This window comes from Protomyctophum bolini, assembly GCF_963924005.1.
Source record: "Protomyctophum bolini genome assembly, chromosome: 20".
In the NCBI taxonomy this organism is placed as follows: Eukaryota; Metazoa; Chordata; class Actinopteri; order Myctophiformes; family Myctophidae; genus Protomyctophum; species Protomyctophum bolini.
In genome coordinates, this window is record NC_137881.1 from 31179987 (window position 1) to 31200614 (window position 20628).

Below are 20628 nucleotides of genomic sequence, written 5' to 3' on the forward strand. Positions count from 1 at the left end.
CTCCCGTTTACTAAAGAACTGGAGAGTGCGCAAGAGGCGTATTCATCCAGACATAATATACTAAATTATAAATCACTGATTACATTATAACACTAATATTACCGTAATCTGACATATTGTGTGGAGGTGTGGGGAAACACCTATAGAAGCAACCTACAGCCTCTAATTATAATGCAAAAAAGAGCATTAAGAATAGTTCATAAGGTAGGCTATTATAATCCTACAAATGAACTGTTCTTAAGGTCCTCTACACTGCAGTTCTTAGATTGAGTTGAATTTAAATCGGGACAAATTATGTACAAAGTAAGGAATAAACTACTTCCTGTCAATATTTTACAATTGTTCACGGATAGGGAGGGACGCCACCAGTTAAGATGGGACCTAAACTTCCAACAACCCTGTGTTAATACCACCCGGAAGAGCATGTGTATTTCTGTCTGTGGGGTGAAAATATGGAATGGCCTGACCGAGGAGTTGAAACACAGCAGACACATCTCTCGATTCAAGATACAATTTAAGCATATCCTTTTGGCTAAATATAGCGTATCGTAGAATGATTTGTATATATATATAGTATATAATATAATATGTGGTATGTAATATATAGTATATATAATATAATATGATATAACATATTTGACCTATGAGGATGATGATGATGATGATTATGGTAATTAATTTATAGGGTTCCTGGTGGATCTCTATGGTGACACGGGGGTGGGTGGAGTATCGTGTTGGTTCTCGCCAATTGGTTGTGAATCTTCTCGAAGGTGGTATTAAATTGTTTGGATTGTTTATTGTAATCTTTTATGTTGATGTTTGTAGGATAGGCCTTTATAAGCTTTCAGCTTCAGCCTATTCCCTTTGATCCCCTCCAGTTCCTTTTTTTCTTATGTAACCGTGTGTTAACAAATAAGCTGTTTTGTAACTGTGAAGAAGATCAAATAAACTAAACTAAACTAAACTAAACATATAATGCCTGTCTCAGGACGGCCACCTGCCAGTATACAGTGGATAACTTCCCAGTCTTGCTGGGTAAGTTGGGTAACTATAAGTAGTATAATAGGGTGGTGGCACAATACCAAATCTGACCACTAGTGGCGCTAGTGAGCAATTAATGCATAATTTGCATAATTAATTATGCAAATTAGTAATTAAAATAGATAGATATAAATAGATATAATTAGCATAATAATAAATCATAAATATAAATATCCATAAATATAATTAGCATATAATAGTTTATAATTAAATAATAATAAAAACTAATGATAGTTATTTATAAATGCATGATGTGTGTGTGATTAGCTGATCTCATCTCTCTCTCTCTCTCCCTGCCTCTCCTTGTGACATGCCTCCCCAAAGGCCAGCAGAGATGCTGACTCGAAGGTGTGAAAAACAAACAAATGTAAATTTGTTTGTTTGTCACTGGGGGTGAGGTGGGGGGGATGGGCTCCCAGTCTTTGTGGAATCCCATGGGCCAGGTGCGACATGCAAATTAAATGAAGCGCTGGGGGTGGGGTGGGGGGATGAGTTCTAACCAGGTGCCAGACATGCAAATTAAATGAAAGCGCGGGGGTGGGGTGGGGGGGATGGGTTCCCCCTCTTTGTGGAATGCAAGGTGCCAGACATGCAAATTAGATAAACACAGAGGTGGGGGGGATGGGCTCCCCCCTCTTTGTGGAATGCCATGGGCCAGGTGCGACATGCAAATTAGATGACTCACTGGGGGTGAGTCCTTATCTTCGAAGTGAATTGTATGCATAAATTAATCAAGTTAGTAATAACATTCCAGGATTCCTTAAATTCCTTACATACATTGACAGTGGGTGTGTGATTCCACCTAGTGGTCAATATCTATATAAATATTTACACTGCAATACCATTTATGCCCTGATGTGATCTCAGTCATCTAGGGAAATGTTTTTCAATCATTGGTCTGGGGACCACCAGTGGTCCTTGAATGTAATTATTGTGTAAGTCAAGGATAACCCCCTAGTGGTCAATTTCTATAAATATATTTACAACTGCAATACCATTTATGCCCTGATTTCAGTCACCTAGTGCAAATGTTTTCAGCAATGGTCCGGGGGCTACCGATGGTCTTTGAGAGGGTTCAGGTGACACTCCCCAGCTAAATCATGAAGAGTTGGTAACCAAATAGTCTCCTTATAGATCTTTAACTCTATACTTTTCAAAATGTTGTGTTTTTTTTAATTTTTTATGTTTCATGTTGTCCAAATGGGGTTGGGTATTGTATATCTTGTATTATTTTTTGTGTTTTGTGTTGTGTCTTTGAATTTTGCATGCTTCATGTGGTACTAGGTGTTTGGGTTATTGTCTGTCTTGTATTATTTTTGGTGTTTTGTGTTGGGATCTTTGATTTTTTTATGTTTCATGTTGTCCAAATGGGGTTGGGTATTGTATATCTTGTATTATTTTTTGTGTTTTGTGTTGTGTCTTTGAATTTTGCATGCTTCATGTGGTACTAGGTGTTTGGGTATTGTCTGTCTTGTATTATTTTTGGTGTTTTGTGTTGGGATCTTTGAATTTTTTATGTTTCATGTTGTCCAAATGGGGTTGGGTATTGTATATCTTGTATTATTTTTTGTGTTTTGTGTTGTGTCTTTGAATTTTACATGCTTCATGTGGTACTAGGTGTTTGGGTTATTGTCTGTCTTGTATTATTTTTGGTGTTTTGTGTTGGGATCTTTGAATTTTTTATGTTTCATGTTGTCCAAATGGGGTTGGGTATTGTATATCTTGTATTATTTTTTGTGTTTTGTGTTGTGTCTTTGAATTTTGCATGCTTCATGTGGTACTAGGTATTTGGGTATTGTCTGTCTTGTATTATTTTTGGTGTTTTGGGTTGGGATCTTTGAATTTTTTATGTTTCATGTTGTCCAAATGGGGTTGGGTATTGTATATCTTGTATTATTTTTTGTGTTTTGTGTTGTGTCTTTGAATTTTGCATGCTTCATGTGGTACTAGGTGTTTGGGTTATTGTCTGTCTTGTATTATTTTTGGTGTTTTGTGTTGGGATCTTTGAATTTTTTATGTTTCATGTTGTCCAAATGGGGTTGGGTATTGTATATCTTGTATTATTTTTTGTGTTTTGTGTTGTGTCTTTGAATTTTGCATGCTTCATGTGGTACTAGGTGTTTGGGTTATTGTCTGTCTTGTATTATTTTTGGTGTTTTGTGTTGGGGTCTTTGAATTTTTTATGTTTCATGTTGTCCAAATGGGGTGGGGTATTGTATATCTTGTATTATTTTTTGTGTTTTGTGTTGTGTCTTTGAATTTTGCATGCTTCATGTGGTACTAGGTGTTTGGGTTATTGTCTGTCTTGTATTATTTTTTGGTGTTTTGTGTTGGGATCTTTGAATTTTTTATGTTTCATGTTGTCCAAATGGGGTTGGGTATTGTATATCTTGTATTATTTTTTGTGTTTTGTGTTGTGTCTTTGAATTTTGCATGCTTCATGTGGTACTAGGTGTTTGGGTTATTGTCTGTCTTGTATTATTTTTGGTGTTTTGTGTTGGGATCTTTGAATTTTTTATGTTTCATGTTGTCCAAATGGGGTTGGGTATTGTATATCTTGTATTATTTTTTGTGTTTTGTGTTGTGTCTTTGAATTTTGCATGCTTCATGTGGTACTAGGTATTTGGGTATTGTCTGTCTTGTATTATTTTTGGTGTTTTGGGTTGGGATCTTTGAATTTTTTATGTTTCATGTTGTCCAAATGGGGTTGGGTATTGTATATCTTGTATTATTTTTTGTGTTTTGTGTTGTGTCTTTGAATTTTGCATGCTTCATGTGGTACTAGGTGTTTGGGTTATTGTCTGTCTTGTATTATTTTTGGTGTTTTGTGTTGGGATCTTTGAATTTTTTATGTTTCATGTTGTCCAAATGGGGTTGGGTATTGTATATCTTGTATTATTTTTTGTGTTTTGTGTTGTGTCTTTGAATTTTGCATGCTTCATGTGGTACTAGGTGTTTGGGTTATTGTCTGTCTTGTATTATTTTTGGTGTTTTGTGTTGGGATCTTTGAATTTTTTATGTTTCATGTTGTCCAAATGGGGTTGGGTATTGTATATCTTGTATTATTTTTTGTGTTTTGTGTTGTGTCTTTGAATTTTGCATGCTTCATGTGGTACTAGGTGTTTGGGTTATTGTCTGTCTTGTATTATTTTTTGGTGTTTTGTGTTGGGATCTTTGAATTTTTTATGTTTCATGTTGTCCAAATGGGGTTGGGTATTGTATATCTTGTATTATTTTTTGTGTTTTGTGTTGTGTCTTTGAATTTTGGATGCTTCATGTGGTACTAGGTGTTTGGGTTATTGTCTGTCTTGTATTATTTTTGGTGTTTTGTGTTGGGATCTTTGAATTTTTTATGTTTCATGTTGTCCAAATGGGGTTGGGTATTGTATATCTTGTATTATTTTTTGTGTTTTGTGTTGTGTCTTTGAATTTTGGATGCTTCATGTGGTACTAGGTGTTTGGGTTATTGTCTGTCTTGTATTATTTTTGGTGTTTTGTGTTGGGATCTTTGAATTTTTTATGTTTCATGTTGTCCAAATGGGGTTGGGTATTGTATATCTTGTATTATTTTTTGTGTTTTGTGTTGTGTCTTTGAATTTTTTATGTTTCATGTTGTCCTAATGGGGTTGGGTATTGTATATCTTGTATTATTTTTGGTGTTTTGTGTTGGGTCTTTGCATTTTGCATGCTTCATGTGGTACTAAGGTGTTTGGGTTACTGTCTGTCTTGTATTATTTTTTGGTGTTTTGTGTTGTGTCTTTGACTTTTTTATGTTTCATGTTGTCCTAATGGAGTTGGGTATTGTATATCTTGTATTATTTTCTGGGTTTTGTGTTGTGTCTTTGAATTTTGCATGCTTCATGTGGTACTAATGTGTTTGGGTTACTGTCTGTCTTGTATTATTTTTGGTGTTTTGTGTTGGGTCTTTGACTTTTTTATGTTTCATGTTGTCCAAATGGGGTTGGGTATTGTATATCTTGTATTATTTTTTGTGTTTTGTGTTGTGTCTTTGAATTTTGCATGCTTCATGTGGTACTAGGTGTTTGGGTTATTGTCTGTCTTGTATTATTTTTGGTGTTTTGTGTTGGGATCTTTGAATTTTTTATGTTTCATGTTGTCCAAATGGGGTTGGGTATTGTATATCTTGTATTATTTTTTGTGTTTTGTGTTGTGTCTTTGAATTTTGCATGCTTCATGTGGTACTAGGTATTTGGGTATTGTCTGTCTTGTATTATTTTTGGTGTTTTGGGTTGGGATCTTTGAATTTTTTATGTTTCATGTTGTCCAAATGGGGTTGGGTATTGTATATCTTGTATTATTTTTTGTGTTTTGTGTTGTGTCTTTGAATTTTGCATGCTTCATGTGGTACTAGGTGTTTGGGTTATTGTCTGTCTTGTATTATTTTTGGTGTTTTGTGTTGGGATCTTTGAATTTTTTATGTTTCATGTTGTCCAAATGGGGTTGGGTATTGTATATCTTGTATTATTTTTTGTGTTTTGTGTTGTGTCTTTGAATTTTGCATGCTTCATGTGGTACTAGGTGTTTGGGTTATTGTCTGTCTTGTATTATTTTTGGTGTTTTGTGTTGGGATCTTTGAATTTTTTATGTTTCATGTTGTCCAAATGGGGTTGGGTATTGTATATCTTGTATTATTTTTTGTGTTTTGTGTTGTGTCTTTGAATTTTGCATGCTTCATGTGGTACTAGGTGTTTGGGTTATTGTCTGTCTTGTATTATTTTTTGGTGTTTTGTGTTGGGATCTTTGAATTTTTTATGTTTCATGTTGTCCAAATGGGGTTGGGTATTGTATATCTTGTATTATTTTTTGTGTTTTGTGTTGTGTCTTTGAATTTTGGATGCTTCATGTGGTACTAGGTGTTTGGGTTATTGTCTGTCTTGTATTATTTTTGGTGTTTTGTGTTGGGATCTTTGAATTTTTTATGTTTCATGTTGTCCAAATGGGGTTGGGTATTGTATATCTTGTATTATTTTTTGTGTTTTGTGTTGTGTCTTTGAATTTTGGATGCTTCATGTGGTACTAGGTGTTTGGGTTATTGTCTGTCTTGTATTATTTTTGGTGTTTTGTGTTGGGATCTTTGAATTTTTTATGTTTCATGTTGTCCAAATGGGGTTGGGTATTGTATATCTTGTATTATTTTTTGTGTTTTGTGTTGTGTCTTTGAATTTTTTATGTTTCATGTTGTCCTAATGGGGTTGGGTATTGTATATCTTGTATTATTTTTGGTGTTTTGTGTTGGGTCTTTGCATTTTGCATGCTTCATGTGGTACTAAGGTGTTTGGGTTACTGTCTGTCTTGTATTATTTTTTGGTGTTTTGTGTTGTGTCTTTGACTTTTTTATGTTTCATGTTGTCCTAATGGAGTTGGGTATTGTATATCTTGTATTATTTTCTGGGTTTTGTGTTGTGTCTTTGAATTTTGCATGCTTCATGTGGTACTAATGTGTTTGGGTTACTGTCTGTCTTGTATTATTTTTGGTGTTTTGTGTTGGGTCTTTGACTTTTTTATGTTTCATGTTGTCCTAATGGAGTTGGGTATTGTATATCTTGTATTATTTTTGGTGTTTTGTGTTGTGTCTTTGAATTTTGCATGCTTCATGTGGTACTAATGTGTTTGGGTTATTGTCTGTCTTGTATTATTTTCGGTGTGTTGTGTTGTGTCTTTGAATTTTTTTATGTTTCATGTTGTCCTAATGGGGTTGGGTATTGTATATCTTGTATTATTTTTTGTGTTTTGTGTTGTGTCTTTGAATTTTGCATGCTTCATGTGGTACTAATGTGTTGGGGTTATTGTCTGTCTTGTATTATTTTTGGTGTTTTGTGTTGGGATCTTTGAATTTTTTATGTTTCATGTTGTCCTAATGGGGTTGGGTATTGTATATCTTGTATTATTTTTAGTGTTTTGTGTTGGGTCTTTGAATTTTGCATGCTTCATGTGGTACTAATGTGTTTGGGTTACTGTCTGTCTTGTATTATTTTTTGGTGTTTTGTGTTGTGTCTTTGACTTTTTTATGTTTCATGTTGTCCTAATGGAGTTGGGTATTGTATATCTTGTATTATTTTCTGGGTTTTGTGTTGTGTCTTTGAATTTTGCATGCTTCATGTGGTACTAATGTGTTTGGGTTATTGTCTGTCTTGTATTATTTTCGGTGTTTTGTGTTGGGTCTTTGAATTTTTTATGTTTCATGTTGTCCTAATGGGGTTGGGTATTGTATATCTTGTATTATTTTTTGTGTTTTGTGTTGTGTCTTTGAATTTTGCATGCTTCATGTGGTACTAATGTGTTTGGGTTATTGTCTGTCTTGTATTATTTTCGGTGTGTTGTGTTGTGTCTTTGAATTTTTTTATGTTTCATGTTGTCCTAATGGGGTTGGGTATTGTATATCTTGTATTATTTTTTGTGTTTTGTGTTGTGTCTTTGAATTTTGCATGCTTCATGTGGTACTAATGTGTTGGGGTTATTGTCTGTCTTGTATTATTTTTGGTGTTTTGTGTTGGGATCTTTGAATTTTTTATGTTTCATGTTGTCCTAATGGGGTTGGGTATTGTATATCTTGTATTATTTTTAGTGTTTTGTGTTGGGTCTTTGAATTTTGCATGCTTCATGTGGTACTAATGTGTTTGGGTTACTGTCTGTCTTGTATTATTTTTTGGTGTTTTGTGTTGTGTCTTTGACTTTTTTATGTTTCATGTTGTCCTAATGGAGTTGGGTATTGTATATCTTGTATTATTTTCTGGGTTTTGTGTTGTGTCTTTGAATTTTGCATGCTTCATGTGGTACTAATGTGTTTGGGTTATTGTCTGTCTTGTATTATTTTCGGTGTTTTGTGTTGGGTCTTTGAATTTTTTATGTTTCATGTTGTCCTAATGAGGTTGGGTATTGTATATCTTGTATTATTTTTTGTGTTTTGTGTTGTGTCTTTGAATTTTGCATGCTTCATGTGGTACTAATGTGTTTGGGGTATTGTCTGTCTTGTATTATTTTCGGTGTTTTGTGTTGGGTCTTTGAATTTTTTATGTTTCATGTTGTCCTAATGGGGTTGGGTATTGTATATCTTGTATTATTTTTTGTGTTTTGTGTTGTGTCTTTGAATTTTGCATGCTTCATGTGGTACTAATGTGTTGGGGTTATTGTCTGTCTTGTATTATTTTTGGTGTTTTGTGTTGGGATCTTGGAATTTTTTATGTTTCATGTTGTCCTAATGGGGTTGGGTATTGTATATCTTGTATTATTTTTGGTGTTTTGTGTTGGGTCTTTGAATTTTGCATGCTTCATGTGGTACTAATGTGTTTGGGTTACTGTCTGTCTTGTATTATTTTTGGTGTTTTGTGTTGTGTCTTTGACTTTTTTATGTTTCATGTTGTCCTAATGGAGTTGGGTATTGTATATCTTGTATTATTTTCTGGGTTTTGTGTTGTGTCTTTGAATTTTGCATGCTTCATGTGGTACTAATGTGTTTGGGTTATTGTCTATCTTGTATTATTTTCGGTGTTTTGGGTTGTGTCTTTGAATTTTTCATGTTTCATGTTGTCCAAATGGGGTTGGGTATTGTATATCTTGTATTATTTTTTGTGTTTTGTGTTGTGTCTTTGAATTTTGCATGCTTCATGTGGTACTAGGTGTTTGGGTTATTGTCTGTCTTGTATTATTTTCGGTGTTTTGGTGTTGTGTCTTTGAATTTTTTATGTTTCATGTTGTCCTAATGGGGTCGGGTATTGTATATCTTGTATTATTTTTGGTGTTTTGTGCTGTGTCTTTGAATTTTGCATGCTTCATGTGGTACTAATGTGTTTGGGTTATTGTCTGTCTTGTATTATTTTCGGTGTTTTGTGTTGTGTCTTTGAATTTTTTATGTTTCATGTTGTCCTAATGAGGTTGGGTATTGTATATCTTGTATTATTTTTGTGTTTTGTGTTGTGTCTTTGAATTTTGCATGCTTCATGAGGTACTAATGGGGGTGGGTATTGTATATCTTGTATTATTTTTTGTGTTATGTGTTGTGTCTTTGAATTTTTTATGTTTCATGTTGTCCCAAGGTGTATGGTTTATTGTCGGTCTTGTATTATTTTTGGTGTTTTGTGTTGTGTCTTTGAATTTTGTATGCTTCATGTGATACTAATGTGTTTGGGTTATTGTCTGTCTTGTATTATTTTCGGTGTTTTGTGTTGTGTCTTTGAATTTTTTATGTTTCATGTTGTCCTAATGGGGTTGGGTATTGTATATCTTATATTATTTTTGGTGTTTTGTGTTGTGTCTTTGAATTTTGCATGCTTCATGTGGTACTAATGTGTTTGGGTTATTGTCTGTCTTGTATTATTTTTTGTGTTTTGTGTTGGGATCTTTGAATTTTTTATGTTTCATGTTGTCCTAATGGGTTGGGTATTGTATATCTTGTATTATTTTTTTTATTACAAACAGGCGGCCTGTTGTATTAATATAATATTTTGAATAATATATATATATATATATATATATATAATATTTTTGAATTGAAAAAAATAATACAAGATATACAATAACCCATACACCTTAGGACAACATGAAACATAAAAATTCAAAGACACAACACAAAACACCAAAAATAATACAAGACAGACAATAACCCAAACACATTAGTACCACATGAAGCATGCAAAATTCAAAGACACAACACAAAACACCAAAAATAATACAAGATATACAATACCCAACCCATTAGGACAACATGAAACATAAAAAATTCAAAGATCCCAACACAAAACACAAAAAATAATACAAGACAGACAATAACCCAAACACATTAGTACCACATGAAGCATGCAAAATTCAAAGACACAACACAAAACACCAAAAATAATATAAGATATACAATACCCAACCCCATTAGGACAACATGAAACATAAAAAATTCAAAGACACAACACAAAACACCGAAAATAATACAAGACAGACAATAACCCAAACACATTAGTACCACATGAAGCATACAAAATTCAAAGACACAACACAAAACACCAAAAATAATACAAGACCGACAATAAACCATACACCTTGGGACAACATGAAACATAAAAAATTCAAAGACACAACACCAAAACACCGAAAATAATACAAGACAGACAATAACCCAAACACCTAGTACCACATGAAGCATGCAAAATTCAAAGACACAACACAAAACACAAAAAAAAATACAAGATATACAATACCCAACCCCATTTGGACAACATGAAACATGAAAAATTCAAAGACACAACCCAAAACACCGAAAATAATACAAGACAGACAATAACCCAAACACATTAGTACCACATGAAGCATGCAAAATTCAAAGACACAACACAAAACCCAGAAAATAATACAAGATATACAATACCCAACTCCATTAGGACAACATGAAACATAAAAAAGTCAAAGACACAACACAAAACACCAAAAATAATACAAGACAGACAGTAACCCAAACACATTAGTACCACATGAAGCATGCAAAATTCAAAGACCCAACACAAAACACCAAAAATAATACAAGATATACAATACCCAACCCCATTAGGACAACATGAAACATAAAAAATTCAAAGACCCAACACAAAACACCGAAAATAATACAAGACAGACAATACCCCAAACACATTAGTACCACATGAAGCATGCAAAATTCAAAGACACAACACAAAACACAAAAAATAATACAAGATATACAATACCCAACCCCATTAGGACAACATGAAACATAAAAAATTCAAAGACCCAACACAAAACACCGAAAATAATACAAGACAGACAATAACCCAAACACATTAGTACCACATGAAGCATGCAAAATTCAAAGACACAACACAAAACCCAGAAAATAATACAAGATATACAATACCCAACTCCATTAGGACAACATGAAACATAAAAAAGTCAAAGACACAACACAAAACACCAAAAATAATACAAGACAGACAGTAACCCAAACACATTAGTACCACATGAAGCATGCAAAATTCAAAGACCCAACACAAAACACTAAAAATAATACAAGATATACAATACCCAACCCCATTAGGACAACATGAAACATAAAAAATTCAAAGATCCCAACACAAAACACCAAAAATAATACAAGACAGACAATAACCCCAACACATTAGTACCACATGAAGCATGCAAAATTCAAAGACACAACACAAAACACAAAAAATAATACAAGATATACAATACCCAACCCCATTAGGACAACATGAAACATAAAAAAATTCAAAGACACAACACAACACACCGAAAATAATACAAGACAGACAATAACCCAAACACATTAGTACCACATGAAGCATGCAAAATTCAAAGACACAACACAAAACACCAAAAATAATACAAGATATACAATACCCAACTCCATTAGGACAACATGAAACATAAAAAAGTCAAAGACCCAACACAAAACACCAAAAATAATACAAGACAGACAGTAACCCAAACACATTAGTACCACATGAAGCATGCAAAATTCAAAGACACAACACAAAACCCAGAAAATAATACAAGATATACAATACCCAACTCCATTAGGACAACATGAAACATAAAAAAGTCAAAGACACAACACAAAACACCAAAAAATAATACAAGACAGACAGTAACCCAAACACCTTAGTACCACATGAAGCATGCAAAATGCAAAGACCCAACACAAAACACCAAAAATAATACAAGATATACAATACCCAACCCCATTAGGACAACATGAAACATAAAAAATTCAAAGACACAACACAAAACACAAAAAATAATACAAGATATACAATACCCAACCCCATTTGGACAACATGAAACATAAAAAATTCAAAGATCCCAACACAAAACACCAAAAATAATACAAGACAGACAATAACCCAAACACCTAGTACCACATGAAGCATCCAAAATTCAAAGACACAACACAAAACACAAAAAATAATACAAGATATACAATACCCAACCCCATTTGGACAACATGAAACATAAAAAATTCAAAGATCCCAACACAAAACACCAAAAATAATACAAGACAGACAATAACCCAAACACCTAGTACCACATGAAGCATCCAAAATTCAAAGACACAACACAAAACACAAAAAATAATACAAGATATACAATACCCAACCCCATTTGGACAACATGAAACATAAAAAATTCAAAGATCCCAACACAAAACACCAAAAAATAATACAAGACAGACAATAACCCAAACACCTAGTACCACATGAAGCATGCAAAATTCAAAGACACAACACAAAACACAAAAAATAATACAAGATATACAATACCCAACCCCATTTGGACAACATGAAACATAAAAAATTCAAAGATCCCAACACAAAACACCAAAAATAATACAAGACAGACAATAACCCAAACACCTAGTACCACATGAAGCATGCAAAATTCAAAGACACAACACAAAACACAAAAAATAATACAAGATATACAATACCCAACCCCATTTGGACAACATGAAACATAAAAAATTCAAAGATCCCAACACAAAACACCAAAAATAATACAAGACAGACAATAACCCAAACACCTAGTACCACATGAAGCATGCAAAATTCAAAGACACAACACAAAACACAAAAAATAATACAAGATATACAATACCCAACCCCATTTGGACAACATGAAACATAAAAAATTCAAAGATCCCAACCCAAAACACCAAAAATAATACAAGACAGACAATACCCAAATACCTAGTACCACATGAAGCATGCAAAATTCAAAGACACAACACAAAACACAAAAAATAATACAAGATATACAATACCCAACCCCATTTGGACAACATGAAACATAAAAAATTCAAAGATCCCAACACAAAACACCAAAAATAATACAAGACAGACAATAACCCAAACACCTAGTACCACATGAAGCATGCAAAATTCAAAGACACAACACAAAACACAAAAAATAATACAAGATATACAATACCCAACCCCATTTGGACAACATGAAACATAAAAAATTCAAAGATCCCAACACAAAACACCAAAAAATAATACAAGACAGACAATAACCCAAACACCTAGTACCACATGAAGCATGCAAAATTCAAAGACACAACACAAAACACAAAAAATAATACAAGATATACAATACCCCACCCCATTTGGACAACATGAAACATAAAAAATTCAAAGACCCCAACACAAAACACCAAAAATAATACAAGACAGACAATAACCCAAACACCTAGTACCACATGAAGCATGCAAAATTCAAAGACACAACACAAAACACAAAAAATAATACAAGATATACAATACCCAACCCCATTTGGACAACATGAAACATAAAAAATTCAAAGATCCCAACACAAAACACCAAAAATAATACAAGACAGACAATAACCCAAACACCTAGTACCACATGAAGCATGCAAAATTCAAAGACACAACACAAAACACAAAAAATAATACAAGATATACAATACCCAACCCCATTTGGACAACATGAAACATAAAAAATTCAAAGATCCCAACCCAAAACACCAAAAATAATACAAGACAGACAATACCCAAATACCTAGTACCACATGAAGCATGCAAAATTCAAAGACACAACACAAAACACAAAAAATAATACAAGATATACAATACCCAACCCCATTTGGACAACATGAAACATAAAAAATTCAAAGATCCCAACACAAAACACCAAAAATAATACAAGACAGACAATAACCCAAACACCTAGTACCACATGAAGCATGTAAAATTCAAAGACACAACACAAAACACAAAAAATAATACAAGATATACAATACCCAACCCCATTTGGACAACATGAAACATAAAAAATTCAAAGATCCCAACACAAAACACCAAAAATAATACAAGACAGACAATACCCAAACACCTAGTACCACATGAAGCATGCAAAATTCAAAGACACAACACAAAACACAAAAAATAATACAAGATATACAATACCCAACCCCATTTGGACAACATGAAACATAAAAAAATCAAAGATCCCAACACAAAACACCAAAAATAATACAAGACAGACAATAACCCAAACACCTAGTACCACATGAAGCATGCAAAATTCAAAGACACAACACAAAACACAAAAAATAATACAAGATATACAATACCCAACCCCATTTGGACAACATGAAACATAAAAAATTAAAAAAAACACAACATTTTGAAAAGTATAGAGTTAAAGATCTATAAGGAGACTATTTGGTTACCAACTCTTCATGATTTAGCTGGGGAGTGTCACCTGAACCCTCTCAAAGACCATCGGTAGCCCCCGGACCATTGCTGAAAACATTTGCACTAGGTGACTGAAATCAGGGCATAAATGGTATTGCAGTTGTAAATATATTTATAGAAATTGACCACTAGGGGGTTATCCTTGACTTACACAATAATTACATTCAAGGACCACTGGTGGTCCCCAGACCAATGATTGAAAAACATTTCCCTAGATGACTGAGATCACATCAGGGCATAAATGGTATTGCAGTGTAAATATTTATATAGATATTGACCACTAGGTGGAATCACACACCCACTGTCAATGTATGTAAGGAATTTAAGGAATCCTGGAATGTTATTACTAACTTGATTAATTTATGCATACAATTCACTTCGAAGATAAGGACTCACCCCCAGTGAGTCATCTAATTTGCATGTCGCACCTGGCCCATGGCATTCCACAAAGAGGGGGGAGCCCATCCCCCCCACCTCTGTGTTTATCTAATTTGCATGTCTGGCACCTTGCATTCCACAAAGAGGGGGAACCCATCCCCCCCACCCCACCCCCGCGCTTTCATTTAATTTGCATGTCTGGCACCTGGTTAGAACTCATCCCCCCACCCCACCCCCAGCGCTTCATTTAATTTGCATGTCGCACCTGGCCCATGGGATTCCACAAAGACTCCCCCAGTGACAAACAAACAAATTTACATTTGTTTGTTTTTCACACCTTCGAGTCAGCATCTCTGCTGGCCTTTGGGGAGGCATGTCACAAGGAGAGGCAGGGAGAGAGAGAGAGAGATGAGATCAGCTAATCACACACACATCATGCATTTATAAATAACTATCATTAGTTTTTATTATTATTTAATTATAAACTATTATATGCTAATTATATTTATGGATATTTATATTTATGATTTATTATTATGCTAATTATATCTATTTATATCTATCTATTTTAATTACTAATTTGCATAATTAATTATGCAAATTATGCATTAATTGCTCACTAGCGCCACTAGTGGTCAGATTTGGTATTGTGCCACCACCCTATTATACTACTACTATATAGCCAACTACTTTAACCCTGACATCACAATTGTGGGCATGTTGTCATTATAGGCTAAGAAGAATGATGAAACCAGTGGCATGTTAAAAATGTCAGGTGCCACGTACTTTATGGGAGGAGTTGAGGACATATCAAAAGCTATTTAACGACGCTGATGTGATCAGACAAGTGAAACCGAGAGAAAATGGCCCTCCACAAACTGCTGTACGGGATATCTCTGATACTCATCCTACAGTTCAAAGGTGAGAAAAGATCTGTTTATTGTTTAGTTTGCATTATGCTACAATAGATTTTTCTTCTTTTCTTTTGGGTACATATTTTTATATAGCCTAAGTGAAGCAAGATATAATTATTCTGCTACATCCCTCCACTATTGGTGGGATGTGCATACATAAGCTTTAATCTTCTGCCTATTCCGATTCGATCGTGTTTAAAAAAAAATGTTTACTAAAAAACTGGAGAGATTCGTAAACGCATGTACTGAACAAATTACTGATCAGAATATTGCCTAGAGAGAACAGGATTTTTTAAGCCATTTCTTTCAGCCAGTTTAGCGCGTGGAAGGAATACGTTATTCCAACAGGGTTCGCCTCTTTCCCCTTATTCTATCAGAAATTTAAGAAATTTAAGAAATAATTAAGAATTCGGTGGCATTTCACATTGCAAAAGAGCAATTTTTGCAAAATGTAAAAAATATATAAAAAATTACAAGGAATTTATTTGGATAATGGTAATGTGGATATTGTAAACGTTGTCACTATTAATCCCAAAGGACTTCATTTGGAATAAAGTCTGCGGTTTTATATGGCGGGCTGTGGCAATAATAATAATAATAAAAAAAAAGATAACGAAAAATAACTATAATAGTTCATTTTTTGGAACGATGAACTTTAGTTCAAAAATTTTAATGATGAACTATGAACTAGTTAATAAAAAAAAAATTGAAATGTGAACTGAACTAGTTCCTAAAAAAAAAAGAACTTTCCCACCACTTATGCTGCGTTCACACTTCACAGCTGGCAGATGCAAAAGATACAAAGATGCCCGAGTGAACGCAGCATGACATAATTGTATGCTGCACGGAAATGCTCCATGATATTAATCTGTGCTGTGTACTGATGAGACTTCCTTACGAATGTCTTTCTTTGCTTTGAATTTCAGGTTGTTACTCTGCACAACAACCGTCTGCGTCTGGTAAGCATCCAGGTTTATCTGCACCGTTTGTCTTTCATTTCAGGCTGTTACTCACAACAGGCATCAAAATATGTGTCTGGCAAGCATCCAGGATTAGCAGCACTGTTTAAGTTTAAGCTCATTCAATTTCTCACTTTAAGACATCTAAAATAACTGCTTATTTTTCTAAAGAGCTCAGAGTATGCTCATCATCTCTTGTCAGGCAAGCATCTCCATATTTCCATATATTAGTTATAGTTTATCGCATGACAGTGTTGTGCAAAAGAAGAACACGTCACAAAAGGCATTTTTTTCCTGGAAAGTAACCAGGGGTCATCAACTTGCCCATACACGGACAAATGTGTCTGTGCGGGGCAAAGACTTGTCGTGGCATATTTTAGATTTTCTTTTTTGCACACATTATATTTTCTGAGGTGGGTGGGTCTTTCAGTAACTCCATGATGCTCAGTGACATCATAGAACGTAGGTTTGTTTCCCTGCCCACATCCCTGTTTTTTATTTTCTACAGGCAGGTGTTTAGCAAAGTCTAACGTAGGGATGAATTGATGAAAAATCATGAAATATGGAGATGTGTTTCTGCTTGACAGTAATGATATGCACGCATGGTAAGATACAAGAAAGATATCAAGTATATAGTATTTATTTATGCAGCAATGTACTTTCAAATAGAATATGTTAGACTCGTACAACAATCTTATATGACTAACTTGCAATACTTGCTGTGCTCTGTTTTATCAAGTGTAGAGGAGGATTTAAGTGGTATTGAATTGGTACCGAATTTGCAGCTCAACAAACGCTAATTAATCCTAGTATGTGATGGAGGACAATTTCACCATACATTTCAATCTTCTCGCGGTTTGATTATTATGAGCGATTACATCGCAATAAACAATAACGATTATGGTCCCATCCCAAACTAGTAGAAGTAATAATAATCGTCATCTTCAGTACATATGAGTGTGTTGTTTTGTTAAGTGTGCGGCCAGGCTCCCATGAACCAGAAGATCGTCGGAGGGCAGACCGCGCCGCCTGGCAGCTGGCCATGGCAGGTCAGCATACAGATGCCTTACTACGGTCATTTCTGCGGAGGTTCCCTCATCAACAGTGAATGGGTGCTGTCCGCTGCCCACTGCTTCCCAAAGTGAGACATCATTTAATTAATTTAAATGATTAATAATAAATCCTTGTTTTTTGCACGTCATTAAAGTAGAAAGGTCACATTTTTTTGAAAATTGCTGATTTACAAGCTCACGAGGCATTGCGATGTGACGTGTTATCAAAATATTTTAGTTAAATTAATCGCAAATTTATAGAATAATCCCTAAGAAAAAAAATCGATAGTTGAATCCCTAGTCCACATAACTATCAGTGTTCATATAAGGGTTGTGTGCGTTTTGCATGTGCGTGTGTGAAATCATCATCATACCAGGAAGTGGCAAAGAAACTACTTTCTGGCCTCGACAGCCCATACATCCAAACAGAAAAGTAATATAGACCAATTCATTGTTTACAAACATTGGGACTGGGCGCACGGGTGACTGTTTCATGTAATCAATTCCCAACAGATCTCCGAACCTGTTGTTTTGGGGAGCGCTGGTTTCAGTCCATTCAACCTCCTCTTGTGAGTTGGCTAGTGAGGTGCACCCTAGGAGACATTTATACTTCAAAGCCCAACAGTATTGCACACAGAGAACAGCTGATATACAAGCTCACATCGCATCGCAGATACGACTGTTGTGAGCGTAAGAGGTCTGCGTGCGCGACACCATTGCGGAACGAAGCATACATTATACTTGATGGGCTGCAGGTGCGCGTGCAGCCGTGCACAAATAGGCTCTGCTGCCGTTCCTCCCGTTCTTATGACAGCGACTGGAGGTGTGGTTTTGAGGACAACTGTTTTGAATTGCTATTATTGTTCAAACACAACAGAAACCAGGGATTATATATTTCAAGGGCGAGAGATCACAATAAAAATCCAGTTAGTGCCGTTAGAACTTTTCCATTGCATCTTATGAGAGGTGGTGTTCTTCTGCTGCCGTGATGCGCGCGCATGCTGTTGCTTATCAGTGTGACGTCGTCTGTTAAGGCGTCTATAGTAATATCTACGCCTATAATAAACTCAATTTACCACTCAATTTACCACTCACTTTATGTATGTGCATACCTCAGGTAATTCATTGTTACCCCCTCCTCCACACACTCTCTTGCAGCCCTGATCCCAATAACAACTATATCATCTTCTTGGGCCGCCAGTCCCAAGAATTGATGAACCCCAATGAGGTGAACCGCACGGTGGTGCAGATCATCAACCATCCTCAGTACGACCAGATGTCGAATGACAACGACATGGCTCTGCTGAGGCTCTCCCACCCCGTCACCTTCACGCCGTACATCCGCCCGGTCTGTCTGGCGGCGACGAACAGCACCTTCTACAGTGGAACTATGAGCTGGGTGACTGGCTGGGGGACGGAAGGTAGTGGTGGTGAGTAATAAGGCGGGTGCATGCAAGTGTTTGGTCCAACGCACTAACAGTCCGACAGGCATTAGTCCCAAACACATTAGTCCGACAGACACCCTACCCAAAACCCGAAACCTAATCCTAACCTCACAGGAAAGTCATGGGTGAGTTTTAACCGGCAGCTCCATGTCAGGACTCGGGAGCCACGGGTGAGTCTTAACCAGCAAAGCATAATATGCATACGAACATAAAAACCCAACGAAACAAGCTAAGAAATATTGTTACTGCCATGACCAAATCAGATAAAATAAACTTTATCAATGATAAAGCTGAGGAAAACGAAGACAATCCTCGGGAGCTCTGGAAGCTACTCAACAACCAACTAGGCTGCGGTCAGAAACTGAAAACCAGGTTTTCAAACATAAACATCAAATCGAACGACACTCTCATCACTGACAAGCTTGATGTGGCCAACTACTTGAACATCTTCTTTACAAACATAGCAACAACGCTGGTTAACAAACTGCTCTCCCACTCTGGGCTCTTTGGTGTAGAGCACATTAAAACCTTCTACAGAAACCTAGGTGTTTGTAAAGACGTTTTTAAACAACTGATGAGACTCGGCCATCTCTATAGCTCCAATCATCACCCACATAGTAAACCTCTCCATCAAACAGGGACAGGTCCCCCAAGATTTCAATCTGGCCAAAGTAACCCCCTTGCACAAGAAAGGGAGTAAATTAGACTACCGCCCTATTTCTATTCTAAGCTCCATCTCGAAGTGAAAGAATAGTCTATGAACAGGTTGAAAAGTATCTAGCCACAAATAAATTAATGTACGAGTTCCAATCTGGCTTCAGAATATCTCACTCCACTGACACATGCCTCCTCTATTTGAGCGACCACATCAAACACGAGGTGGATGCTGGCAAATACTGCGGCATTGTCCTGCTGGACCTCCAAACGGCTTTTGCCACAGTGAACCACTCCATACTGGTTAACAAACTAAAAGCAATTGGTTTATAAAGTGAGCTGGATGCAATCCTACCTGGAGGGGAGAGAACAGATGGTGGAGGTGAACGGAACACTGCCCCCCCCCCTCCCAGTGAGCTGTGGTATTCCACAAGGAAGCATACAGCCTTTACTGTTCCTAATATATGTAAACGACATGACATCAGCTTGTGACTGCAACTTGTTTCTGTTCGCAGATGACTCAGCACTGCTAGTCTCGGACAGGAACTAAACTGCAGGTTGAAAAGGCCCTCGGCTCTGAACTCGGTAGAATCTGCACCTGGCTCGCTGATAAACTATCTTTACACCTGGGAAAAACTGAATCCATTCTCTTTGGATCAAATAGTAATCTCAGCAAGGCAGATGGCTTCTTGGTTACAGTGGGTGACAATATTATCACACGAAAAGATGAAATGACTTACCTAGGTTCCATCCTGGAGGCTAATCTTTCCGGTGATAAAATGGCCACCGCAACGTAATCAAAAAAGTCAACCAAAGAACAAGATTATTTTACAGGATCTCCTCACTGGTCAACAAAAACACCTTGAAGGCCCTAACAGGAGCCCTCGTACAAGGGCTCTTTGACTATGCATGCACCTCTTGGTACCACA

At 35.7% G+C, this 20628-nt stretch overlaps 1 protein-coding gene across 1 annotated transcript in view; it reads left to right on the forward strand.

Annotated features, from left to right (window-relative positions):
* Positions 1–15538: 15538 nt before the first annotated feature.
* LOC308335328 (transmembrane protease serine 9-like) overlaps positions 15539–20628 on the forward strand; it is a gene marked incomplete at both ends in the record, with an annotated part of 44474 nt that continues 39384 nt past the window's right edge. Inside the window, 4 exons of the mRNA XM_080792346.1 lie at positions 15539–15596; positions 16516–16548; positions 17524–17689; positions 18759–19030. Of these exons, the coding sequence (XP_080648472.1) occupies positions 15539–15596; positions 16516–16548; positions 17524–17689; positions 18759–19030 (529 nt within the window). The remainder of the gene's footprint in view (positions 15597–16515; positions 16549–17523; positions 17690–18758; positions 19031–20628) is intronic.